Source organism: Spermophilus citellus (assembly GCF_964194105.1).
Source record: "Spermophilus citellus genome assembly, chromosome: 2".
Lineage (NCBI taxonomy): Eukaryota > Metazoa > Chordata > Mammalia > Rodentia > Sciuridae > Spermophilus > Spermophilus citellus.
In genome coordinates, this window is record NC_138183.1 from 37,516,867 (window position 1) to 37,543,436 (window position 26,570).

A 26,570-nucleotide genomic window follows, 5' to 3' on the forward strand; every position below is an offset into this window, starting at 1 on the left:
TGTTGTCTCCATTTCATTGGCCAGTGCCTGAGCTTCACTAAGTGTTGTCTTCTGTCACTGGGATAACAGCTGCCATTGCTCTTTCAGCTGCCATTGCTCTTTGTGGCTACCAGGATACTTTGTTCTTCGTAACTATTTAAAGAGTATATGACAGGTCTAATCCCTCACCAAATTTGAATTTTCAAAGCATCTTTGCTAAAAATAAGCAGCCTATAAAATAAGTGTCTGAGCCTAAAAGAACTGTGGTTTCAGAATTGGTTAAAACCTGAGGCTGTCTGGGGTGCTACTACTATTAAGTGGGATGGGGAGACTCCAGTATAGAATCATGCTAAAAGGAAAGAGGGTGGAACTTGGCCCAGGTGTGAGACTTTTCTAGTTGGAGGGGAACAGCACCCCTAGTGGCCAGCTAATTGTGGTCGCCCTGCTCCAGCTGCTTGCCTCATCTGAAGGTTCCATGAGGAGACATGTCAAGGAGGTAAGTGATGTGTGCTTCCATGATTCCACTTCCTTGTACATTCACACCCCTGGGCCCACACTGCATGAGCCCTCTGGCAATCCTCTTGGTTAGCCACTATTTTCATGCATGATTTTTAGCCAATCCCACTGCCAGGCATATTATTTCCACAATACTTCTCCCTCAAAATAGAACACAAACATAGCCTAATACCATCTACTCCCCTGCATTATAGTACGTTTAAATTGGATGCAAATACTTTGCCCTCCCCAGGGCAGTCCAACTTCCTACCGACACCCATGTCACCTGTGATTCATTCATTCAATATTTACTAAGCCATGCCCATGCTAAGCGCTGGAAAACTGAGATGCATTATCGCTTCTCTGACGCACAGACTGGCAATTCCAGTACATACTGCTGTGGTCCCTGAACCCCAGATTCAGTGTCATAGCATCATGAGTTAAGGACCTTGGAGATCAAATCCCTTCTACAACCTCCCTGACAAGTGACAATCCAAGAATCTGAACTGCAGCTATGAACCAGAACAACTGCTTACTCCTGGTGCTACTTCCCTGTCATGTCCTCAGGAAGTATATCCACTCACATTCCTATCACTGGTGATAGCCTAGGAGACTTCTGGAGAGAGACTCTAATATCCATTAGACCAGCAGGTCTTCAAATATGGCCCTCAGACCACTGGGGATCCCTAAGACCCTTTTGGGTCCAGAAGTCAAAATTATTTTCATAATAATAATATATTAATTTTCTTTGTCACATTGTCAACATTTGCACTGACAAGGTAAAAAATATCTTAGCACAAATCAAGGCAGTGCCCAAAACTGTACTAATAGTTGTATTTTTCAGCACCATGCATTAGCAATTTAAAAAATAGGCCAGGCACGGTGATCCTTGTAATTCCAGCGTCCTGGGAGGCTGAGGCAGGAGGATCTCAAGTTCAGAGCCAGCCTCAGCAACTTGGCGAGACCCTGAGCAACTCAGCAAGACCCTGTCTCTAAATAAAATATAAAAAGAGCTGGGGATGTGGCTAAGTGGTTAAGCACCCCTGGGTGGCTCAGTGTTTAAGTACCCCTTAGTTTGATCCCTGGTACCAAAACAAGGAAAGAAGGAAGGAGGGAAGGAGAGAGGGAAGAAGGGAAGGAGGGAGGGAGGGAAGGAAGGAAGGGAGGGAAGAAGGGAGGGAGAAAAGCCAGCTTCACTTAAGAATATTGTTGATTTCTCGATGAAGCCAGGAGAGGCCAGGCTTGACAATTTAGACCCTGTCTCAAAATAAAAATAAAGGACTGGAGATATATATAGTTCAGTGGTAAAGTAGTCCTGGATTTAATATCAATATAAAAATAATACAATATATATGTACATACACAATATATACCAGATGAAATAGTAGAAAATTACTGATTTTAGCCTGGTGCAGTGGTGATGCTCACCTGTGATTCCAGCTACCCAGGAAGCTGAGGCAGGAGATCTCACTTTTGTCAAAGTGGGTTCTATCCTCAATTAAGTTAAAATCCCAAGTTTGAAGCTAGCCTTGGCAACTTAATGAGAACTTATCTCGAAATAAAAATAAATAAAAAGGGCTGGGGACATAGCTCAAAGTTCGTGTGTTCCTAGGTTCAACCCCCAGTACTACAAAAATAAATAAATAATACAATTTTTTGAAGGGCTGGGGATGGAGATTATTGGTACAGTAATAGCACATGCAAGACTCTGGGTTCAACCTCCAGTTCTGAAAACGGGGCAGGCATTGATATGGTTTCAGGGTCTACACTGCAACTAACCCTTAAAAAATTACCATTTGTCCAAGCTTCAGTGTTGTATCATCAAAGAATACCCATAGTTATCTGGAAAAGCTCCAAAAGCATGTATTTTTTTCTAACCGCATATTTGTGTGAGGCTGGGTTTGTTCCTATCCAGTACTTCAAACAAACCAGCATATCACAACAGATTGCATGCTGAAGCAGATTTTTGAGACTCCAGTTAACCTCTACTAAACAGATACTAAAGAAATTTGCAAAAATTGTATAATTGCCGCACTCTAATTTGGATAGTATAATTATTTTCCATTTAAAACATTTATGTGAACATGGTTAATGTGTAATGGATTCATTTTTATTATATGTATTCATTAATTTTTGGTATTGAGGGATTGAACCCAGGGGCACTTTTACCACTGAGCTATACTCCCAGTCCCTTTCTTTATTTTTCTTTTCTTTTCTTTCTTTTTTTTCAGACAGGGTCTTTTAAATTGCTTAGGACCTCACTAAGTTACCAAGGCTGGCCTTGAATTTGAAATTCTTCTGGCTTCAGCCTCCTGATTCATTGGGATTACAGGTGTGCCCCATCATGCCTGGCCATTTTTACTATTTTTAATGAATTAATAAATATTTTTAAATATTCTCAGTTTCTATTTTAATATGCAAAGTATTGATAGATGGAACCCACTTCGACAAAAGTTACTTGGGGTTTTTGATCATTTTTAAGAGTGTGAGGGAGGGGCTGAGGCTGTGGCTCAGTGGTAGAGCACTCGCCTAGCATGAGCAAGGCGCTAGGATCGATCCTCAGCACCACATAAAAATAAATAAAGGTATAAAAAAATCAAATCAATCTTAAAAAAAAAAAGACTGTAAGGGGGTGCAGTGGCTGTGCTGTCCTAGAACTTACGAGTTGCTGAGTTTGATCCTCAGCACCACATTAAAGAAAAATAAATAAAGATACTGTGTCCAACTACAACTTAACAAATAAATAAATAAATAGAGTGTAAGGGATACTAAGACCAAAAGTTTGAGGGAACTGTGGCACTAGACTGTGAGTTCCTCTACACCCACACCATATTAGTATACACAGACACATACCATATTAGTGTATCTAGAACCTGGTATGTAAAAACTTCTGCCTGGTATGTAAAAACTCAGCCTGGTGCTGTGCTAGGCCCTCAGGATTCAGAATTGAAAAACAACAGTCCACGTCTGGAGGACACACAAATGAAGGGGACAAGCATATATAAGAAATTATAACATGGGACTAGGATGAGAATCACAGGAGTGGAGTCTGCAACCAAGAACAAGCACCTATTAGGTGGAGAGGGTGAGAAGGGAAGGCTTCCCAGAAAAGCTGACACTTGATCTGAGTCTTAGAGGACACCAGGAATCAACAGAGGGGAAGGGCATTTTAGAGAGAGGAAAACAGAATGCACAAAATGTGGAAGCTTTAAGAAAGTTCCTATTTCCAGCTCCTGTACACTGCTCAATCCGAATGCAACCTGGAGTAAAAGTCTGAGTATTGGTGGCAAGGTTGAGAATGAAAGGAGATGAGGCTAGGGAGATAGGCAGGGGCCTAAACAAAGGACCTTCTATACAATATTAAGAAATGTGGATTTTTTTACATCTTGCGGGCGGGAGTTAGGGAGGAGTTTTGGAGAATTTGGGATCCTATTTGCATTAACTTTTTAAAGGTCTTTGATAGCTCTGGGCCCTGTTAGCTCAAGCCTGTAATGCCAGCTACTTCAGAGGGTGAGGCAGGAGGATACCAAATTCCAGGTCAGCTTCAGCAATTAAGCGAGGCCCTAAGCAACTTTGTGAGATCCTGTCTCAAAATTAAAAAAGGGCTGGGGATGTAGTTCAGGGATAAAGCGTCCCTGGATTCAATACCCAATAGCCCCAAATAAATAAACAAATAAACAGATCTTTGGAGCAATGTCAAGGGGTTAAATGAGTTGGGGAACCAGGAGCAAGACCAAAACAGATTCACTCAAGCCGCAGGTTACATGAACTGTGCAAAACAAGTCCCAAAGCGACTTCAAGGAGGAACAAATTTCTAGAATCCCAGGATTAAGTGGATGTGGGAAGTGAAGAATGGGAGAGCGCCCCTGGTAACACCCAGGGTCCAGCAGAACCTACTAGATGGATGTCTTTCGCAGAGTTTGGAAAACACACGGCAATGGGTTCGAGTGAACATTGAGTAGTCAGGTCAGGTATGTTCTTGTCTACTAAGCAAGCGGCCAAGCAGATCTGAATGCTTTTCCGCGCCCCAACCCCAAGGTCCGGCCCTCAGCCCAGGGTTCCCCACCGCCCCCAACTTGCCACCAAAACCTAAGCCTTCAGCTCCATAAGCCCTGGGGAGTGCGGCAGCCCGCTCCCTCCCGGCTCTCTCCAGGCTTCCTCCGCCAGGTCTCTCCTCCGCATCCCCCTCCTCCGGGGTGCATTTCCACTTCCCCTCCCACCCCACCCCACCCCACCCCACCCAGAGGAAAACCTAAAACAAATGCCTTGCGCCAGGCGCCCCAGACTTCCCGACCCGAAACCCGGCTCCGGGAGCGGTTTCTAGAGGCCTGGATTAGACACCCACCCTGGTTCCCGAAGCCCGGCAGCTCCGCAGTTCTTCCCCTCGCCCCCAGCCTTCCCAGCCTCGGCCCGGCCCCGCCTCCCCATAGGGAAGCATCCCAAAAAAGGGCAGAAAAGAAATTTTGGCATAAAGTTGGCCACTGGGGAAGAGCAGAGTCCGCTGGGGGAAGGGGAGAAGGGAGGGCTCGAGGGAAAGAGGGAGAGGCAAAAGCAGGGGTGGGGACAGACGGATCCTGAGGGGGTGGGGAGGGACTTTTAGCGGATGGGAGTCCGGGAGGGGAACGCGCCCAGTCCAGCCCGGCCGCAGCCGCGTGGAAAATATGCGGGGCACGTGGGGGGCGGGGCGGGCAGGCGAGGAGCTGGGTCCCCCGCCGCCCGGCGCTTTCAGGAGAAGGGCCCTGGCTCCTGAGCTGGGTTGGAAGGGGACTCTAGGGAAAGAGAGGTCAGGCCCGCCCTGGGGGACAGCAAGCCGGGCCGCGTTCCACAGTCTGACGGGGGCTCCTCCGGCCAGTTTCACCCAGCCCATGGGGAGACTGAGCTACCACCCCCACGCCCTTAACGCAAACTTGCGGTCTGGAACTCGGGGTAAACTGAGGCACTCGAGGCTCGGAGGAGCTCCGCCTCCCAAGAGACATTTAATCTGGGGGGATTTACAGGAAACTTCTAAATTAAGGGCAGCGGCTGCTGCAGCTGAGAGGAGGGGGGGGGGCACGCAGGTCCTTGTGCCCGGGCAGCTGCTGTGAGCTCACGCCCCGAAATAGCCCCAGGGGCCCCAGCCGCAGCTGCCACTGGGTCCGGCTGTCACTCAGAGGAAACGCGGAGCCCCCAGCCCAAGGTCCCCTCCCTCTTCGCAGCGCCAGGAGTTTCACAGCCCACCGCGGGCTACTTTCTCACCCGACGGCTGGCTGGGGGTGGAGGGGATGGGAGGCAGAGGCGGGACCCCAAGGGGCGGGCCCAACGGAGTGTGCGCAGGGGGCGGCTGCGCCCCCGGGCCGGGCCGAGCTTCTGCCCCTACAAGGTTTGGGCCGTGGTGGGGGAGGGTCTTGGTCCCCGGCTCCGCCTGGTCCCTCCCCGCCTTTTAGGCGCCCGCGCAGTTGGGACATCCCAGTCCTGCTCAGTCCTTCTTACCCGGCCCTGGTCCGCCGAGCCCTAGCAGCCAGCCCAGTCCACCAGGTTCTCACCACCCGCCCGCCGGCCCACCCCGCACCGCAGCCATGGACGCCATCAAGAAGAAGATGCAGATGCTGAAGCTGGACAAGGAGAATGCCATCGACCGCGCCGAACAGGCAGAAGCCGACAAAAAGCAAGCTGAAGACCGCTGCAAGCAGGTGGGGGGACCCTGCGTTCAGTGCAACCTCTTCTCCCTTCCCCTCCACTAAGGGTCAGATGGGCCCTTGCCAAACTTGGGCCTGCTCCCAAGGCTTTTTCCCACCCAGTAGCCTCCGGGGCCCTCACAGGACCCTCAGGGGCCCAGCAGAAACCACACTCCATTTCACCCATGGCTGCCCAGGGAGCCCGTCCCTCAGTTTCCACTCCTGCCCTTGAATAACAGCGATGGGTCCTACCCCTTGGGACTCGAGATTTATTCTCTATCCTCACCAGCTTCCCCCAACATTCTCAACTGGACTGTCTCTCCTCTGTTATCCCTCTTCCTCCCCAACAGCCTCCAAATATCTTTTAGTAGCCCCCACATACACCCCTCCTCCTTCCTAGGCCCTCACCAGGGCCTAGCTGACTTCCTCTCTCCCCTAGCTGGAAGAGGAGCAGCAGGCCCTCCAGAAGAAGCTGAAAGGGACAGAGGATGAGGTGGAAAAGTATTCTGAATCAGTGAAGGATGCCCAGGAGAAACTGGAGCAGGCTGAGAAGAAGGCCACCGACGTGAGTCTGGACTTGGGGGATTATGGGGGGCATTAATAAACTGGGGAGGGGTCCCAGGCATGGAGATAAGTAGTGAAGCAGACCTAGATCTTCCCAGCATTAGCAGAGAAATAGTTTCCTCTCTGTAACCCAAGCTAGGGCAGGCTTACACAAATAATACAAGACAGTGGGTAAATCAAAACCACCTACCACTTCCCTCCAGGACTTAAGTCTTGTAATTCCATTTGGTTCCAGCTTTTGGAAAGTACAGTGATCCATCCAGTAGTGAGTCATCGTGGGGGTGGGGGTGTGAGAATTTACTGTCTACCTCAATTAAAGTTGCTGCTGAAAATGGTAAGGAGACTGCAGCTATATTTGGGGGGTGGAGTGTAAGTGTGAGGTACTAGTGGGTAGGAAGAGGTAGAGGGATCCAAAGATGGGGCCCTAGCTTGGGTTACATCCCTATGGGACCATTAGAAATTCCCTGGCCTTGACCTCTGGCTCTAGCAGCTCTGCTGTACCCTGGGGCTCCAGCTCAGGTTCTAACGGGCTCCTCATTTACCCTCATTAAGCTGTCAGCCTTCAGACCATGCCAGGCTAATGGGCAGAAGGACAGGGCCACAATGCCAAAGCAGCCACCTTGGCAGGTCCTGCTTACCCTGAGATTTCTCTGCCTGCACCTCCAGCCCCAACCAGACTTGTCTACTTCTTAGGATTCCCAACCCCACCAAATGGTAGAAGAATGGCATTTGACTTTAGATGTGGTTCTCACGAATCCCTGTCTCAATAGCCTCATCTGCCTTCCCCCAGGAATTGTTTTAAATTAAAGATGGGCCTGTGGTTAGGGTGTGCCAGTAGTTAGCATAAAGTATGGTCTGAACATCAGGGATGACATTCCTGTTTCTGTTGACCATACTTCATGCTTCCCAACCCCCAGGGTTGGGCTTCTTTGACCTCCAGCCTCCAGTTCTGGTTCTTCACCAGCCCTGGCACATGGGAGGGAACTGACCTGCAGCTGCTAGCAAAGATGACCCTGGGCATTTGATACTCTATAAATAACCAAGGCCCAGTGCAGCTAGAGGCCAGACTGGAAACCCAAGGAGCTAGGTGGGGGCTGGAGGGGGGATGGTGGATGGAGTGGAAAGCCCTGGGAATAGGGACAGGGCAGCAGTGCCAGAAGTAGGGAGGAAACACTGATCAAATTTATAGTGTGACCTTGAATACAGTAGTTATATAGTGCCTCAGTCTCTCCCTTCTCTCTTCCCATTTGTTCAATGGGGAGAGTAGTGCCTGTTCTTTGATTAAAGAACAGCCATAGCTTTGAGGAACTTGAGCAGCAGGCAATGGCAAATGTCAGACCTGTGATGAGGGCCCTAGTACTTCCCAAACTTGGCCATCATTTGTCATCCCACCACCATGAAGAGAGTTTTCCTTATAGGGAGTCTCATCTCTCTAGAGTAGCCCCCAATATCCTCCAGAGTCATTCTTCCCAACACCAGTGATGTCTCCAGAATCTTTCCACACTGAGTCATCAGGCCCTGAGCCTATGATGGGCTCTTATCACTCTAGGTGGCCAAGCTCCAGGTGCCTTCAGCACCTGGAGGACAAGCTATAATCCACTTTCTATATATGGTACTGTGTTTCTCTTGCTCTGCAGTGCCACCAGGGCCTGCCTTCTACACCCTCTGCTCCCAGTGCTGCCACTCAGCTCCTCCCCTCCACTCACTCTTTCCCTTACACTGGCTCTTTATCCTTTCCAGTCCTAAAATTCTGAGGGGTCGCTGGGCGCAATGGCACAGGCTTGTAATCCCAGCAGCTCTGGAGGCTGAGACAGGAAGATGGTGAGTTCAAAGCCAGCCTCAGCCAAAAGCAAGGCACTAAGCAATTCAGTGAGATCCTCTCTCTAAATAAAATACAAAATAAAGCTAAGGATGTGGCTCAGTGGTCAATTGCCCCATAGTTCAATCCTTGGTATCCCCCCCACACACACACACTCACAAAAAAAAAAAAAAAAACAACAACAACAACAAAAAAAACTCTATGGGGTCTCTTTGGCTTTGAGGGAGAGAAACTTTTGGAGTGTGCTCATGCAGGCAATGTGCTCAAGTTTTTTCTGCACATTGTTTCATAATTTCCCAAACTTGGCTTATCATCAGAACCACTTGGAAGCTTAAAGAAAAAAAAAAATGATTCCCAGTCTTTACTCTGGAGGTCTCAGTTCAGTGGATCTAGCATGGAGCTAGTTTTTTAAGTCTCCCAGATGGTCCTATTGATGAAGCACTAGAAGCACTACATTATCTCAGAACAGTTTCCAAAAGGAGGAACTGATCATTAACACCAATTTATGAAAGAGGAAACTGAGGCTTAGAGAGACTAAATAAGGTGCCCAAGGTCACACAAGTATTGAGTGGCCTCCATGGCTCCAAGACAGCAGTCTGACTCAGAGCTGTGCTCGTAATACCAAACCGCACTGCTGCTCTTTTTCCTTTATGGGGGCCTGTCTTGCTCTGCCCTCTTTTTCTCAGGATGTCCCCAGTTTTTGTTTTTTATGGGCCTTCTCCAAAATCTCAAAGGTTTTGTTTCCATATTGTAAGACCAGGGGCCTTGGTAGGAAGCCCCTCACTGTAACCATGGATGTTGACCTAGTGTGCCCTCTTGGATCCCTTGTTGGTAGTCTGCCTGGCAGCTGGTGACATCACTGAGTTCAATTCTGTGATTGGCCGTTTTTAGCAATGGTGAAGTCTGTTTGGCCTAATTCTTCCTCCTTACCTGTCCTGCACCCACCCACCTACCCTGTGCTCTACTGAGGAGGAATCAGGGCTACCTCAGACCAGTCTCAGCACTTCAAATGCTCTCAAAAAGAACAGAGTGACCAGCCATCAAGAGACTCACCACGCACTGTGGCAGAAGAGGCCCCATGGCCGGGGAGTGAAGCTTGTCAAGCAATGTTTTTGGCTAGAGCAGGGTTTTTAACAGAAGATAGTTAGTAGAAAAACAGGTTAAAATCTAGAAGTCAGGAAGCCTAGGTTCTTTCTGAGAGGAGTCTTACCATCCTCTGGAGCCCCTCTGACTCACCCAAGGCAGACAAAGCTTTTTGACCTCTGACCTCTGGCCCACAGGCTGAGGCAGATGTGGCCTCCCTGAACCGCCGCATCCAGCTGGTAGAAGAGGAGCTGGACCGGGCACAGGAGCGCCTGGCTACAGCCCTGCAAAAGCTGGAGGAGGCTGAGAAGGCCGCTGATGAGAGCGAGAGGTGGAGAAGGGCGCACGGGGAGGTTCAGGGACAGGGGAGGGAGCCTGTCTCTGCTGGTGCTGACCTCACACTCACCTCTCTCCCTGACTCTCAGAGGAATGAAGGTCATCGAAAACCGGGCCATGAAGGATGAGGAAAAGATGGAGCTGCAGGAGATGCAGCTGAAGGAGGCCAAGCATATTGCTGAGGACTCCGACCGCAAATATGAGGAGGTGAGAGCCCTACCCCACTTCCTTCCCATTCCCAAGCCTCACACCCCAAATCAGTAACCACTGATCTGCTCTCTCCCAATGCTCTCAGGTGGCCAGGAAGCTGGTGATCCTGGAAGGAGAGCTGGAACGCTCAGAAGAGAGAGCCGAGGTGGCCGAGAGGTAAGGATACCCTGGGGTGACCGATGGAACTGGACCTGAGCCAGTGGCTGTGGGATACCCTGCACAGTGGGTAGTCGATTTCCCAGGCCTGGGGCGCCCTAGGGACAGGGCCTGTCCTCTGACCCCTGCCTGCTGCCCCCAGCCGAGCCAGGCAGCTGGAGGAGGAACTTCGAACTATGGACCAAGCCCTCAAGTCCCTGATGGCCTCAGAGGAGGAGGTAGTGACCTCTGTGGAACTTTCTGGGCAATGCCACTTTCTTGCAGCTCATCTTCCCTTTCCTACCTCAGCATCTCAGGCTGCTCTCTCTCACCTGCCACGGGTTGGGAAGGGCCTGGGCTTCCAAACTCTGCCTGCTGTCACTCTCACCACTTGGCTCTTCTCTTCTCTCCTCCACCCTTCCCCCACTGTGCATCCTTGCTGTCTCGCCTCACTGTGCCCTCACACCCCACCCTGCCGCACACCCCTGCAGTAAATGTGGGGACCTAGAGGAAGAGCTGAAAATTGTTACCAACAACTTGAAATCCCTGGAGGCCCAAGCGGACAAGGTAGAGGCGGTAGAGGGGTAGTGAAGATTGGGTCCTGCAGGGGAGGGAGGTGAGGGCCCAGGCAGGGAGGGCTGGGCACTCAATGGAGGCAAAGTTAGAGGAACCTGAGGGCCTCTGTGGAGAAATGAAAGACTTGAGAAGGCGAATTACTAATGGCATGTGTATGTCCCTAAAAGTATTCCACCAAAGAGGACAAGTATGAAGAGGAGATCAAACTGCTGGAGGAAAAACTAAAGGAGGTAAGAGCTCTCTTCTAGCTCCCAGTCTCCCCTCAAGCCATCCTTGTCCCTGCCAGAGGCTGCCTGTGACAGGGGATCTGGAACTAGGGATGGGAGAGAAGATTGACTTAGGTGCTGAGTCTCTCTGAGATGCTTAATTCTTTACCATGTTTCTACCACGCGGCCTGCGCAGTGGTTTCATTAATGAGGTTCTGGCATTAAGTTAGTTAGAAGAGATCAAAATAAAACACACAGACAGTACCTTATTTTATATTGCTAGGTCCGAGACGGCTCGTCTCCCTGATTCCCGCCTCCAACCGCCCAGCAGGGCAGCGAGGATTACTCTGGGCTAGCAGGAGAGAGAGAGAGAGCGAACACGCCGGGGAGTAGCCTTTTATTTGGGGGGACAAGAGATTCAGGGGAGAATTCCATCCAATGAAGGTTGGGGGGGGGCTGTACTCCAAGGTCAGGGTCAGTGATTGGGTCTCCAGGGTCAGTGGTTACGCACACCCCCACACGGATGGGCTCTCTCATCAGGAAAGGGTCAGGATAACTCCGACACAGCCAGAGTGCCTCAGGCCCTTAACGGGAGTCACCCAATCACGTGTCAGAATGGCTCCCCACACCATGTCACTCATCCCACCCTTATTAACAGGCTGAGACCCGAGCAGAATTTGCTGAAAGGTCTGTGGCAAAGTTGGAGAAAACCATTGATGACCTGGAAGGTAAAGGATACTCCCCCCACACACCTGTCACTGTAGGCCTGTCCCTTATCTCCTCATCGGGTTATATTTACCACTCATAAACTAGGGTTGGACTTACCTAGGACTCCACAAATTCTGGTGGGCTATGCCCACAATTCAAGAAGCTGTAACAAGCCAGAGTGTATCAGCTCCTGTACTTCTCAGACTTGAGCATGCAGAAGAATCAGAGTGCATCAGCTCTTGTACTTCTTAGACTTGAGCATGCAGAAGGCTCAGGGTATAGTTCCTTGTACAGCACATTTAAAAACCCCCATAGAGGACTGGAGATGTAGCTCAGTTGGTAGAGTGCTTGCCTCACATGTACAAGGCCCTGGGTTCAATTCAATCCTCAGCACCACACACACACATACACACACACACACACACACACAAAAAAAAAACATAGAGCTGGACATGGTGGCTGTAATCCCAGCATCTTGGGAGGCTGAGGCAGGATTGCAAGTTCAAATCTAGCCTCAGCAACCTAGCAAGGCCCTAAGCAATTCATTGAGACCCTGTCTCAAAATAAAAAATAAAAAGGGCTGGGAATGTGGCTTAGTGGTTAAGCGCCTCATGAATTTAGTAAAAAAAAATACCCATAGATACCTGCACTCTAATCCAAAGTGATTGATTGCTGACCTAGGGCTGGTGAATTTGTATTTCTCACAAGATCTCTGGAAATAACTATGCTGCTGGTCTGCAGAATGTACTTTGCATAATACTGATCTAACAAAGAAAAGCCATCTCCAAGCACAACACAATAGAAACCGATCACAGAGCCTTCTTGATTGAAGAGACAGCTATTTGATGTAGTGTTTGAGTTTGCCTGACAACATTAATGGAAGACACTACATTTGGTGAAAACAAACATCCAGATATTTGCTAGTCTCTGGTTATTTCTATTATCAACAATGCTGCTGTACTCAAGGTCACCTTTCCTTTTTATCTGATAACTCTTTAACTTTCACAATTCCCAGTGCCTTGCTTCTTCTCAGGCAGGTGCTAATTTTATCTCCAACTTTAGGACTTTGGCCCTCTTTGAGTCAAGCACCCTCCCTCTCCTACTTCAGCAAGCATGCCTGCCTGTTCAGAGCACTGTGCCCATAGGTTCCTGGGAGGGCAGATGCTCAGGGGAAGAACCAAGCTGGGGCAAGAGAAGGGCAAAAGAGAGATGGGGTAGAGAAAGGGGAGAAGGGAGCCCCAAAAACCGTCCAGCCTGTTCTCTGGTCGCTTTCTCTTACTCTCTCTGCCTCTCTCTGATTCATTTTCTCCCCATCATCCTTTCTCCTTCCTTTCTTCTTCCCCTCCATTCCCTCCTCTTCCCACACTCCCACCTGGCCCCTCTCCCCTGGTCATCCCAGATGAAGTCTATGCACAGAAGATGAAGTACAAGGCCATCAGCGAGGAGCTGGACAACGCACTCAATGACATCACCTCCCTCTGAGCCCACATCAGTGTGACCATCTCAGCCCCCTTCTCTCCCCTCTTTTCATTTTCTCTATGGGGAGGGGCAGATAGGAGGAGCAAAAATTGGCATCGCTGCATAGCCAGATTGGGAACAGCCTAGGGAGAGTCTCCATCACCCCCACTGCCCACTCTGGCACTGGCTTCATCCTTCAATCTCTGCACAATGCCCTCCACCTGCTGCCCTCCAGCCCTCTCTGCTGCCTAATAAACTCTAAACTTGGTCTCCATGCTGTTTTCCTGCCCTCCAGAGAGCACTTCTTCACTGCCACAGACCACTCCTTCACTCCTGAGACCCTGGCTTTTACCGACACACCCAATCTTGTGACCCTCACCTCCTGCCTTGAATCCCCCTACAAAATGCTGTGACCCACACCAAGACCCCTCTCTGCACTGCAGTCTCTGACTCTCATTATTGCATGTGGGCATGTGTGACCCCATCAAGTACCATGGCCCACTCTGGTGCCTGTCAGACTTTAGAGCACTTAACTGGGATTCCAGGATCTAACAGAATGATTAAAAAGGAAATAGGGTGGGGTGAGCTACAGGGGAGGGACAAGAAGATCGTGGAATGAAGTTTGAAAAAGTACTGGATATCAGCAACAGGGCTTTCCACTGCAGCTGCAGGTCTGTCTTCCATCTCATTTCTGTCTGTCTGTCTGGTCTTCTCTTTCCTGGCTCAGCCTTTGTCTTTCCTTTGGTTTTCAATTTTTGCTATACCTTCTAAAGAAGGAGGGTAAACTAGTTTATGACTCAAACCTCCCCATTCCCACCTGCATGACCACATAGGCCTTAAGTGAGGCATCTGTCTGTCCTGCTTAATTCATCCAATTGCCCCTGCCAGGGAGCCCATAGGTCCCTAAAGTTTATGTCTTCCTGTGTCTCCTAACCCACCCCATGTCTGTGTCACCTTCCCCTGTCCATGGCATCCCCCTGTCTCCCCCATGCTCCCCGTCTCCCTTCCCTCTCCTCACCAGCTTCCTCCCCTCACAGAGACCTTGGCCAGTGCCAAGGAGGAGAACGTGGAGATTCACCAGACCCTGGACCAGACCCTGCTGGAACTCAACAACCTGTGAGGGCTGGCCCTGCTCCCAGCCAGGGTATAGTTGCCACCCCAACCCAATAAAACTGATTTACCAGCATCCCAGGGCCGTTTAAGCCTTTCTTTTGGTTGCCAATGGAATCAGAATGATTATGGCCTGGGTCCTTGCTCTATGATGGGAACTCCTTTTCATTCAGAGCCCTGGGGAAGGGGTCCTGGGCTCACTGAGGAGAGGTTTGAACAGGCTATGTGAAAGCAGAAGATCCTAAGGGGTGGGGGAATATCCTGACCTTTACTCTGCAGGACAAAGGAGCTGTCATCTGCAGCACTGCCCTATTCTAATGGGCAGCTGGGTCAAATGATATGTTCTTAAGACAAAACTGCAAGAAAAGACAGATTTTCCTCCAACAGGGTAAAAGCCTAAAAGCCTCAATGTAATTTTAAGCCTAGTAACTTGTAGCCTACCCCTCCTCCCAACACCCATGCTGACACACACACCCATCTCAGAAATATCTGTGGTGGACAGAATAATCCCCCTTCCCCCAAAGATGTCCACATTCTTATCCTATGAAATGTTAACTTACATAGGAAAAGGGACTCTGAGCAAAAGGTCTGAGATGAAGGGATTCTTCTATGTTACCTGGGCAAGCCCAGTGTAATCACAGGGTCCTTCCAAGATGGAGAAAGATCAAAGGCAGTAGGACACGTGACAATGAAAGCAGAGGTTGGAGTGATGCGAGGAAGGGGCCATAAGCCAAGGAATGCAGGGAACTTCCAGAATCTGAAAAAGGCCAGGAAACCTTCTACCCTCAGAATGTTCAGAAGGAACTAGCCCCTTGGGCTGGGGATGTGGCTCACTCGCCTGGCATGCGTGCCCCGGGTTTGATCCTCAGCACCACATACAAACAAAGATGTTGTGTCTGCCGAAAACTAAAAAATAAATATTTTTTTAAAAAAAATCTCTCTCTCTTTCTCTCTCTCTCTCTCTCTCTCAAAAACAAACAAACAGAAAAAAAAGGAACCAGCCCCACTGACCCCTGGACTTGGACACCTAAAATTCATTTTGGACTAACTATAAGAATAAATCTGCATTACCACCAAGATTGTGAAAATTTGTTAAAGCAGCAATGGGAAACTAATATACCAACCTTCTGGTTTGAGGGAAAAAGGTGACTTACACATTTTGTTAGGAATATTTATTTTTTTAAAAAATCTGGAAGTTGAGTGCAATCTTGCTTTGCTACTATAAGATCCCATTTCGGTGGCTTTAGGGGGGAAAAGACGAAGAAGAAACATTCTTTGGAAATTAAAAAGGAATCATCTAGTGGGCAAAATAGGAAAAAGTTTCCAGCTCCCCCCAGAATCCTGTAGCTGGCTTATCTGCATATTTTCCAAGTTCCGGGCTTCTAGGCTCCAGTTTCCGCCATCTCTGGTGGGCTGTAGCTAACACCCTCTTTGGTCCTACTTCTGTGTCTATACAACAAGGAACTTGAATCAGAAAACTGGCCCTGGATAAGTTAATTTGCATGCACTCCACAAAGGGTGGGTGGGAGAGCTGTACTGAAGGAGAGGGTCAGTGAATACCTGTGCTGCCTCCCCATCTGCACAAGGAAGGCGATACTGGTGACAGCAAACAGGAAGCCAAACACCAGGGCCAGGATGTCACCTGAGAGGAAGAGGAGAAGGACCACCTTAAGAGGGGTGCCTGGGGTCCACTGGGTCCCTTTAGGCCTTCTTCAATGGTTGCCACACCATCAGCCCCAGACTTCTGTCTCTGGAAGAGGACAGCCCAGAAAACCATGGATGCACTGGAAGGTTTTCTTCCTAATAGCTAGGTAAAAATTGTTTGGGAGAGAGGATGCTAGAACATTTGGGGAGCTTCATCCTCATCAACTAAGTCATGGGGTCAGTGGGGGAATCCCCTTCACCAGTCTGACTCTGTCATATTAGGGACAGGGGTCTGTTCAAGGAAGAGGAGAGGAAGCATAGGTGGCCCGATTACCCCCTGGGGCTGAATGATGCTAAGAGTAAAAGGGACACAGACTCACCGGCAGCAAGGCAGGAGGAATTCATGTGGACTGAAGAGAAAAAGGAGACATTAGAGCCAGAGACTGTAGCCACCAGTGATAGACTCTGATATAAATGAAGACATGTGAGGAGGAGGGACCTATGGCTGGGGTGATGTAGCAATATGGGACACCAGACAAAGCTGCACCTGGCTCAGGGTGGCTGTCCACTTCAACAGGGAAGGAGGCCTCAATCATTCGCCCATTCAAAGGCTGCGTGGCTCGGAAGTTCAGCTGTAGCCGAGAGTCATGAGATTCCCACAGGGAACTGGAGAGGATGTGGAGCTGGGAAGGTCAACGGATAGTACAGATAGACTCCAGAAAATAAAAGAGGGCTGGGATGTAGCTCACTAATGGAGAGCTTGCAAAGCATATGCAAGGCCCTGGATTCAATCCCCCAACACCACAAAAAATAAAAATAAAAAAGGAAACAAAAGGGTCCCACACCATGCCCAAGTCTTACCTGCTTAGCACTCAGCCTCACTGTCTGATTGAACACAGTCCAGATGACCCCCTGGGCACAGGGGGGTGTGGTCAGAGATCCCTCATATCGGAAATAGCGGCTGAGGTCAGAGGGCAGCAGGGCAGATACATCCAGTCCTGGGACCCAGATCTCTGAGTCTGTGGAGAAGACTTGTTGGTGTCTCACTTAAGACTATGTCCCCTTAAAGTTCTGAGGTAGAGAGATACAGTTTCACCTCCCAAAACCAACTTAACTCCCTGAGCATACTTCTTCACTATGTGTGGTCCCTTCCCATAACTCCACATAGGAAAACTCAAAAGGAAGTAAAGGGGTTTGAGCAATTTGATGAGGCCTCACAGAGTGAGAAAAGAAGACTGAGCCTTCACTCTTACTTTGCATACCATCATAACTTGCTGGATCACCAATTTAAGCCCAGAGTGAATTAAACAGAAAAAATGAAGCTAGAGAAATAACTCAGAGGTAGAATGCTTGCCTAGCATGGACCTTGCCTTGCAAAGACCTGGTTTTGAACCCTGGTATAACTAACTAACTAAATTTGAATAACTTGTAAATAAACTAATATTCATAGTTATCAAAAACAGACACAAAACTTCAAAGGCAGCTGGGTGTGATGGCACACGCCTATAATCCCAATCACTGGGGAGGCTGAGACAGACAGGAGGATCACAAGTTCAAAACCAGCCTCAGCAACTTACTGAAGCTCTGTCTCAAAATTTAAAAAAAAAAAAAAAAAAAAAGCTGAGGATGTATCTCAATCGTGAAGTACCCCTGGGTTCAATCCCCAATGTCACAAAAACAAAACAAAAAACCCTCCAAAGGCACACTTCTTTTCATTTAGCAAAAACCTAAAGGTCCAGTGGAGTAAGTGAAGTTTAAAATGACCCACTGCAACTGAGAAAGATTTCCAACAACTGTTTCTATAAACTTCAAATATTTGATGATTATGAATGAGAAAGAGTTTTCAGAAAAAGTGTATCTTTCCACACTCAACCCAGGAATTCCCAAACACTTTTATTTTGTCCTTTTTTTCTTTTCTTTTCCTTTTTTTTTCTAACTTTGTTTTCAGTTTGGTTTTTGGTTTGGAATCATCAAGCCTATGGGCAACAGCTTGCCTGTGGTCAACTTCACAGTTATTATCCAGATCAAAGCTAGTTCACACCCAACTCCATCCAATCTCCGTTCTCAGATCTGAAGCTCTCAAAACCTTTTTTTTTTTTTTTAATAATGGTACTGGGGATTGAAGCCAGGGGCACTCTACCACTGAGCTACATCCACAGCCCTTTTTATTTTGAGACAGTGTCTTGCTAAGTTGCTGAGGAGGACCTTGAACTTGCCATCCTCCTGCTTCAGGCTCCCAAGTCACTGACATTACAAATGCAGGTACGCACATTGCACAGCTATGTCTTTTTTTCTTTTTCTTTCTTTTTTTAATTAATTATTTATTTATTTAGAGATGGGGTGTCACTAAATTGTCCTGGCCTCAATCTTGGAACTCTCTTGCCTCAGCCTTCTAAGTAGCTGGGATTACAAACATGTGCCACCATACCCAGCTCCCCAGGGCAAGTGTTTAAGCATTAGGGTATAGAAAGTAGTGGCCAGACCTACAAACTGACCTTCCTCAGCAATTTCTTCCAAATGTGACAGCAACTGCTCATAGGCATTGTTTTCTTCTGGGCCCTCCTGGGGGTGAAAATGCAAAACAGACTTATACCTATAATCTAGGGCCTTGCCTGGAGGCCTAAACATGGGGTGGGTTTCCAATAATCCTCCCCCATTCCTCACCTCTGAGAGGAAATCTTATTACTCTTACTGAGTAAGTTTATTATTCTTGTTTTGCAAACTAATGAGCTTGGTGAATTGGGTTTCAATGGCAAACTGGAGGAGGAAGGGGAGGAGGAGGAGAAGCTGCCACTTCACTAGGATACTAGGCCCTCAAGGACCTTGGCCCTGCTAACTTTTATACATATACATACACTGCATGGTTCTCCCACAGAAAACCTTAATACACCTTGTATTTGTGCTACTTCTGCATTCACTTTAATAACTCATGTTTGGCTTTTGGAACCTGGTCCTGACGTGCTATTTCTGAGGCATTTCTCTGAACATTGTGCTGTTTCGCATTTGTGAGTGAGCCTAGCAGGTCTCTCATCCTTTCCCTTCACTGGCCTCCTCTAATCATGGCATATATATCCTTGATCATTAAGGTCCAAATAGGTCAATAAATGCTGCATTTTAGGAAGGGAAATGACAGGTTACAAGAGTTAATAGAGAAATTATTTCTTCCAATGTCTAATTGTTTCATCTGCCATTCCCCAAACGGGCCACATTGTATTTGCACTACTGTTCTCTCTGGTTGGAATGTTTCCCTTTTTTTTCCTGTCAAAAGCTTCAGAATTAACCTCCTCCCTGACCACCATTTTACTGTGTCCTTCCCATTACCTATCATGTCAGCTCCCACGGGTTGTGAGTTCCTTAGAGGCAAGGACCCACAGCTTCTGAATCTTTTTTTATGGTCCAGTGCCTGGTTCAACATGGGTGTTGAATGAGGATGAAGGCTAGAGGCCAGAGTGACAGTTTGGGGATGGGATCTCTGAGGGCAAGATACATTGGACCCCAGGGAAGAAGGGAACAGGAGTGGGAGGGGTGTGCAGATCTGGTACCTGTAGGAAGGCAGCCAAAACCGCCAGGCCTCCCGGGCGCCCCAAGGCTTCATCAACTCCCGAAAATGCAGTGCTGAGGTGAACTACATGGATCTGGAGAAAACACCGGGGTCAAAGTGGGGTATATCTCGGGCCACGCCCCTTTGCCCCTACTCGGATGCTCACCTCGGCAGGGAAATGGTGGCCATCAACAGAGTGCTCTGAGCCCGGGCGATCCGAGGTACCCCAGTGCAGATGCAACTGCAGGGCTCTGTACTCCCGCCCGGGACCCAGGGCCATCTCCAGCCCGGGAGGCAGAGTCAGCTGCACTGCGGGGGGAGCGCCAGGTGAGCCCGACCCTGTCTCGCCTGCCCGCGGGTGAAACCAGCCTAACCCCGAAGCACCTCCCCAACCGCCCTCAACTTCGTCCCATCCCCAGACAGTCCCTTCGGTTTCCCTGAGGCTCCACCCAAGACCCCCTCACCGGTATGCCCATTGTTGCGCAGGCGCAGTTCCGGACGTGGCGGTAGCGCAAAACCCTGAAGTTGTGGGGGTCGCAGCGCGCGGCTGAACGCAGTGAGTTCCGGGCGGATATCTATAGGGGACTGAAAGCGGCCTGCGCAGGCTGGGGACACCTGGGGCCAGGGCGGGTTGCCTGGGAATAGAGAGTATGGTGGAGAAGTCTGATGACTAGGTAAGGAACTTTTAAGCAACCTGGGCGAAACAGTGAAGCGGGTGGAGTCTGGAGGCCTCGGAGCGGGAAATAGAAATCAGGGATGTGGGCGGGGACCGGAGCCGGCGGGGACCGGAGCCTGCCGTGAATGGGACGCCCAGAAACCAGTCTTGGAATGGTTGTGGGGCAGATCAACAGAGCCGGGTTCCCTGGTTGGATCTCTGCAGGGAGTGGGAGTCTCACCTCCGTAGCGCCAATGAATGTGGCCATCCCCTGCGTAAATGAGAAGGATGTACAAGCCAGCCTTAGAGCCCATCCCTTCCCAGGGGTCGGGAGAAATAGGTCCCCCACCTCGCGGCAGGGCCCCATAAATTAAGATGTCTTACAGGGCATAGCAGGTAACAAATGTCTGAAGCGGACCACGTGCAAAAACGCAGTGGACTGCAACCAAACATAACACTGGAGCCGGGAGGGCAAACAATGGCCCCATTGGCCCCGGAGATACCTGTTTGCAACCACTAGTTTAGGATCTGTAGAGTAGGTGAGTACCTCAGTCCCCAAGCCCAACTCAGTAAACCATCTTTTTCCTCTCTCCCTTATTCATCCCTTTCCCATACTCATTTCACTGCCCTTCCTAGACTCCAACTCTTTTCCCTGAGTTCCTGACTTGGAAATCAAGATACCAGGTCCCTCTCCTGTTGTTGATTCCTTCTTCCTAGTCCCAGCTTCTTCCTTGCAGACTGAAGCTGAGAAAGTCTACAGGTTCTGCCTTTCCTTTGGTACCCACCCTCTCCCCCTAGTCTTTCCTCTTCACATTCTCTCTTCCTCTTCACCTATCCCCCCCTTTCTGGACAGTCCTGTTATCCTTCTCCTCTCCAATCTCCCCATTCTTTCCCATCTCTTCCAGCAGTTCTCCATATTTTTCCTTTCCCCATCTTTCCTCTTCTAGCGCTGAAAGACAGAGGGGTCTAATGGTGGGGGAGCCCCCTGGAGGGGTTTCTCTTAGAGAACAGGCTCCTTCCCTGAATGATCTCTGCCAGGAGTAGGGAGAGGTGGCATGATTCTACTGAGCCTAAATTTGGAGGCTGATGACCACTTACCTTTTTTGTTCCCGGGAGCTTTACTTGGGTGACCTTGACTGTCCCCAGGAGCTTCAACAGTTGGTAGATCCTCTAACTTCAGGGAGTTGTCCTCTTCTGGTTTAGAAGTAATTTCAGGTGAATCCTCCTCCCCAGGTGGATCCTCTTCACTGTACAAATCCTCCTGGCCCAGTGGACTGTCTTCCCCAGATGAACCTCCTCCCATAGAGTGATCCCCCTGCATCCAGGACAGTTTCTGGGGATGGGCAGGCACCAGGAGCAGTAGCAACAGCAGCAGTTGCACAGTAGGGGCTGGGATCAACAGAGGGAGCCAGGGGCTGGGGCACAGGGAAGCCATGTGGCTGACTGGGGTGTCCCGGGACACGGTGTGGTGTGTACGGGCTGTACGTGCATAGGAAACAGGAGCTGGGTGGGGGAGGAGCGAGCCTTGAGGGGAGCAGGCTGACTCACAGAGTGCCCTTTTGTAGAGATGGAGCCAAAGTCCCTCGGGTCTGTCTGGCCCTGTGCCCCCTCCCCGATACCAAAGCTTGGATGGGGTGGAGTGAGGGGCAGGTGTGTTCACAAGCACAAGGTTATCGGGGTCATGGGCCCAGCTTGGAACCCAAGGCACCGCCTGGCACTGTACAGGCTCTCCCTGGCACCAGCCAGCTGCTTGCCAGCAGCAGCCTCAGCTAGCCCTGGCCTGCTTCCCAGCCCCAAGAAAGGAAGGGAAAAGACAGGGAAGCTGGGGCCCCTGTGTGGCCTGGCTAAGAAGGAAAGCAGCCCACCTCTGGCCCAGCCGGGGAGCAGAATGGGGCAGGGCAAGCTGTAAGGGTAAATAGGTAAATGTGTAGGAGGGTAGGTAGGAGGCAAATTTGAACATGAATGAAAAACTGAATGTATGAATGAAAAACTGGGTGTCTGAAAGAAATTCTGGTGGGTTTAAACTAAATTTATCTAGTTTTCATCTTTCCACCTGCTCAAAAACCTTCATTGGTTTCTCACTGCTTACCAAAGTATGCCCATTTTCTCCTTCTCACTTGCATGTCCCTTCAAAACCTTTCCTAAGAGATCTTTCCATCTTATCTCCTCCCACTCTTCCTCATACTTCAAATTAAACCATTCATTTTCATAAACTCCTTTCCCCCCTTTTATTGTTTTTTTCGTGTGTGTGTGTGTGTGTGTGGTGCTGGGGATAGTGTGTGTGTGTGTGGTGCTGGGGATAGTGTGTGTGTGTATCTGTGTATGTGTGTGTGTGGTGCTGGGGATAGTGTGTGTGTGTGTGTGTGGTGCTGGGGATAGTATGTGTGTGTATGGTGCTGGGGATAGTGTGTGTGTGTTTGTGTGTGTGGTGCTGGGGATAGTATGTGTGTGTGTGTGTGTGTGTGTGTGGTGCTGGGGATAGTGTGTGTATCTGTGTATGTGTGTGTGTGGTGCTGGGGATAGTGTGTGTGTGTGTGTGTGTGGTGCTGGGGATAGTATGTGTGTATATGGTGCTGGGGATAGTGTGTGTGTGTTTGTGTGTGTGGTGCTGGGGATAGTATGTGTGTATATGGTGCTGGGGATAGTGTGTGTGTGTTTGTGTGTGTGGTGCTGGGGATAGTGTGTGTGTGTGTGTGTATGTGTGTGTGTGTGTTTGTGTGTGTGGTGCTAGGGATAGAACCCAAGGCCTCATGGGCAGACAAATGCTCTACCACTGAGCTAAACTCCTAACCCCCTATTTTTTTTTTTATTTTTGTATGCGGGATTGAAATCAGGAGTGCTTTACCAATGAGAACTACATTCCCAGTACTTTGTATTTTTTATTTTGAGATAGAGTATTGCTAAATTGCCCAGGCTTGGCCTCAAATTTGTGATCCTCCTATCTTTTGACTTGCTGGGATTTTAGACATGCACCACCACACCTAACTCAAACTATTCATTTTTTCTTCTCCTTTTCTCTTTTTTTTGGATCCAGCTATTGAACCCAACAGGTATTTAACACTGAGCCACATCCCCAGCCCTTTTATTTTTTAATTTTGAGACAGGGTCTCACTGAGTTGCTTAGGGCCTTGCTTAGTTGCTGAGGCTGGCTTTGAACTTAATCCTCTTGCCTCAGACTTCTGAGTTGCTGGGATTATAGACATGTGCCACCATGCCTAGTTTATTTTTTTTTGCTCCAAACTGTTTACACCTTTTTAAATCTAGTTCTCATTGCCTTTAATGCCATTCACTGAAGACTTTGTTTGTTGGTTTTGCTGTGCTGGAGATAAAACCCAGAACATCCTCTGTAATAGGCAAGCACTCCTCCACTGAGCTACATCCCCAACCAATGCCATTCACTGTTGCATTTGCTATTTATTCAACACCTACTATATGTCAAGCACTGGGCTTTGGACTGGGTGTCTGGAAATGAATAAGAGAATCCCCTCTTTAAGAAGCTCACTGTCCAGTGAGCAAGGGCAAGTACTCTCATATTTTGGGGGAGAGAGAGTCCTTCTGCCTCAGAAAGTAATAAGTAGGTAAAATTTGATCAGGACTTTGAAGAGGAAGAAGTAGCAGTCCAATTGATTTTTTTTTAAATGGGGATAATGGTAGAAAAAAAGGGTAGGCATAAAATATTTTGAGCAAGAGAGTGGCCAATTATGTCATGTTGAAAGTAAGTCCCAACCGTAAATTGGAGGGGGAAATTGGATGTAAGAGGATGAGGTAGAAGAGTGAAAGGACATCAAGAATGGTCTCCTAGGGCTGGGAATATAGCTCAGTTGGTAGAGTGCTTACCTCGTATGCACAAGGCCCTGGGTTCAATCCCCAGCACCACAAAAAAAAAAAAAAAAAAAGGAAAGAAAGAAAGAATGGTCTCCTAATTTGCCCATTTAATGAGTATTTACTGAGCCTCCTCCAATCCTCCTGGTATTGCTCACAGCCCTAGGGATGCAGCATGGAACAGAAAACAGCCTTCATTGTTCTGTAGCTCACATTTTAGAAAGGCCCCTAAGGCTTTGACAAGTCATTTCATGTCCATATCTAGGGCCATTCAACAGGCATGAACCAGCATAGTTGTATAGGTATATTGAAATATTTCTAATCATGTTGGCATACAGCTTCAGCCCCTTAATCCAGGGTACCCTACTATCCCATCTCCTCCCTGGGAACACTATTATCCTCATGATTCCTTATCTAAAGGGGTCATGCCTAGCATAGAGGAGCCTCAGAACCCCATTTGAGTGCTTCAGTTCTGACACATTGGTGCTTGTGCTAAACTATAGAGTTAAACTGTCTCCCTGTGTCCTTTGTCTAAATCTCTTCTCAAGACTCAGTTCACAGGCCAACTCCTCCAGGAAGCCTTCACCAGCCCTCTACCACCAGTCCAGAAGAGATCTCTAGTGCCTCTGAGCTACCACAGTTCTTTGCCCCCCTTTGATAATAACCTTGCCCACCATCTAACTCATATTAGGGTGATTTATGACATTTTATCTGCTCTAATAACCTTAAGTACCATTAGGGCAGGGTCCAGTATTTGATTGAGTCAATCTTTTATTCAGTAACTATTAGGTAGATCACCTTGCCAGGTGCTTGAAAAATACCAAAATGACTGAGATGTCTTCCTTCCCCTCAGCTCATCATCAATAACCTTTGTATTTCAAATCACAGCTGTCCCAGGAGGATGACATCACATTTTTTATGGCACCCCAAATTATCTGCCTTGACTGAGTGACTCTCATTGTTCCCAAAATTTGTATGGCTAAATAAAAGCTCTTCTCCAAGTGGTCATCTTATGAGATAGTCAGCCCAAAATTCTAGGTTGTCTTTCTAAAGCCAAATTCCAAGCCATATTCCAATTCTGTAGCATTCTGATCCAGCATGCAATCTGGATAGTGGGCTATGTTGTCAGCACCTTGTTTGGCAACCAAAACCTGGAAGGCAAATGGTAAGATCTGAATTGGATGGGCCTGTGCAAGACAGAATGTGGTAACTAATTTAGTTGAGGTGTGAGAGGTTATGGGAGCAGAGACGGTAAAAGTACCATGCTAACTGGAGACTGTACAACTAGACATCTTTCTCCAACATGAGTCAGCTTTTGTTCATTTTTCTTTCCAAATATTCTGAAATTTGAGTCTTTTTTTTTTTTAGGCAGTATCTCTCCGTATACTTCTCTGAAGCATTAGCTATGACCCCATATTTCTATGTACATCCCTCCCCACTATTTGTGGGGCTTTCTCTGAATATTTCAGATCACATATCTGCCTGTAGGTGCTGAACTCTCTCTCTGTTAAAGCTCACTAACTTTCCAAACACTCTTCCCTATGGTTCCGACTCTCCCTTGCCTTTCTAGAGTTACTGTTCCTCTGGCCTGGGTGGAGATGTGGACTCTGATCCTGGATCACACCTTCACAGCTGGGAGTCTGCCAAACACTAAAACAGGTTTGAGCTCCTGGAATTCTTGTGTCCTGAATCTGCCCAGGTGGGGACACAGCATACTCAGGACTAATCAACTGGGGTAGTCCCCACCTGGTGCAGAAGTCGCTGCAGTTGTTTAAGACCAAGTTTTCTGTCAACGGGATCTGTGTTGTCAAACACTCAGGAACACATTACTTAAACGTGTTTCTGATTAGCTCAGGGTTGCAGAGGAGGGAGATATTTGCTGACAGGGTAGAATAAGAAAAGATCCCTTTTCTCCAACCACGGATTGGGAACAAAGACAGGTCAAAGCCTTTCTGGAGCTTTGAGGCTGACCTGTAGTTCTGGCCCATTGCACCATCTGTATTAATAGTTTCTTAGGGGCTGGGGATGTGGCTCAAGCGGTAGTGCGCTCGCCTGGCATGCGTGCGGCCCGGGTTCGATCCTCAGCACCACATACCAACAAAGATGTTGTGTCCGCCGAGAACTAAAAAATAAATATTAAAAATTAAAAAAAAAAAAATAGTTTCTTAGGGCGGCTGTAAATAAAGGCTTCTGTAACAAATTACCACAAACTCGCTGGGTATAGTCTTGCGCACCTTAATCTCAGCTACTTGGGAAGCTGAGGCTGAAGGATCACAAATTCAAGGACAGCCTCAGCAATGTAACAACAACCTGGTTCAAATTAAAACAAAAACTGGGGTGTAACTCAATGTTAGAGCGACCCTGGGTTCAATCTCCCAAATCTGAGAAAAACAAAACAAACAAAAAAAATTATCAAAAACTAGGTATAAACAACAGAAATTTATTCTTTCACAGTTCTGAAGGCCAGAAGTCTAAAATTAAGGTATTAGTGGGGCCAGGCTCCTTAAGAAGCCTCCAGGGAGGAATCTTTCCTTGCCTCTTCTAGATTCTTATGACTCCTGGGCTTGAGGCTGAC

The 26,570-nt window shown here is 48.4% G+C and overlaps 3 protein-coding genes across 7 annotated transcripts in view; 1 reads left to right on the plus strand and 2 right to left on the minus strand.

The window, feature by feature from the left end:
• The window catches only part of CREB3 (cAMP responsive element binding protein 3), a 47,887-nt gene extending 38,102 nt beyond the window's left edge, over positions 1 to 9,785 (minus strand). Inside the window, exon 1 of the mRNA XM_081279861.1 lies at positions 6,883 to 9,785. Within this exon, the coding sequence (XP_081135987.1) occupies positions 6,883 to 6,966 (84 nt within the window). The 5' untranslated portion in view covers positions 6,967 to 9,785. The remainder of the gene's footprint in view (positions 1 to 6,882) is intronic.
• TPM2 (tropomyosin 2) lies at positions 5,854 to 15,286 on the plus strand. 4 transcript variants are annotated; one of them, XM_081279868.1, is made up of 9 exons: positions 5,854 to 6,143; positions 6,568 to 6,693; positions 9,792 to 9,925; positions 10,020 to 10,137; positions 10,226 to 10,296; positions 10,439 to 10,514; positions 11,019 to 11,081; positions 11,716 to 11,785; positions 14,261 to 15,286. In XM_081279868.1, exons 1-9 carry the CDS (start codon positions 6,030 to 6,032, stop codon positions 14,341 to 14,343), a joined length of 855 nt encoding a protein of 284 aa, XP_081135994.1. In that variant the 5' UTR covers positions 5,854 to 6,029; the 3' UTR covers positions 14,344 to 15,286. The 4 variants fall into 4 exon arrangements, with proteins under 4 accessions (XP_081135994.1, XP_081135995.1, XP_081135993.1 ...); XM_081279869.1 differs by lacking the exon at positions 10,439 to 10,514 and adding an exon at positions 10,767 to 10,842; XM_081279867.1 differs by lacking the exon at positions 14,261 to 15,286 and adding an exon at positions 13,165 to 13,491.
• Positions 15,287 to 15,323: 37 nt separating this feature from the next.
• On the minus strand, positions 15,324 to 21,623 carry CA9 (carbonic anhydrase 9). 2 transcript variants are annotated; one of them, XM_081279859.1, is made up of 11 exons: positions 21,272 to 21,623; positions 20,415 to 20,444; positions 19,983 to 20,153; positions 19,685 to 19,827; positions 19,520 to 19,612; positions 18,473 to 18,539; positions 16,839 to 16,996; positions 16,525 to 16,660; positions 16,358 to 16,387; positions 15,894 to 15,975; positions 15,442 to 15,782 (listed from the first exon to the last, which is right to left on the minus strand). In XM_081279859.1, the coding sequence occupies exons 1-11, from the start codon at positions 21,606 to 21,608 to the stop codon at positions 15,716 to 15,718; spliced, it is 1,314 nt and encodes a 437-aa protein (XP_081135985.1). In that variant the 5' UTR covers positions 21,609 to 21,623; the 3' UTR covers positions 15,442 to 15,715. The 2 variants fall into 2 exon arrangements, with proteins under 2 accessions (XP_081135986.1, XP_081135985.1); XM_081279860.1 differs by lacking the exon at positions 19,983 to 20,153 and having other exon boundaries at positions 15,324 to 15,782.
• Positions 21,624 to 26,570: the final 4,947 nt, after the last annotated feature.

What these genes read in the sequence shown, in the direction of transcription:
- CA9 (XM_081279859.1), bottom strand. Translation starts at nt 21,608, where the DNA reads ATGGCTTCCCTGTGCCCCAGCCCCTGGCTCCCTCTGTTGATCCCAGCC. An exon ending in CATTCATTGGCGCTACGGAG is followed by an intron (nt 20,154 to 20,414) that starts GTGAGACTCCCA and finishes CTCTATTCCCAG; the next exon opens with GCAACCCGCCCTGGCCCCAG. An exon ending in GGAAGAAATTGCTGAGGAAG is followed by an intron (nt 16,997 to 18,472) that starts GTCAGTTTGTAG and finishes TCTTCTCCACAG; the next exon opens with ACTCAGAGATCTGGGTCCCA.
- TPM2 (XM_081279868.1), top strand. Translation starts at nt 6,030, where the DNA reads ATGGACGCCATCAAGAAGAAGATGCAGATGCTGAAGCTGGACAAGGAG. An exon ending in GCCGCTGATGAGAGCGAGAG is followed by an intron (nt 9,926 to 10,019) that starts GTGGAGAAGGGC and finishes CCTGACTCTCAG; the next exon opens with AGGAATGAAGGTCATCGAAA. An exon ending in CCGACCGCAAATATGAGGAG is followed by an intron (nt 10,138 to 10,225) that starts GTGAGAGCCCTA and finishes CAATGCTCTCAG; the next exon opens with GTGGCCAGGAAGCTGGTGAT.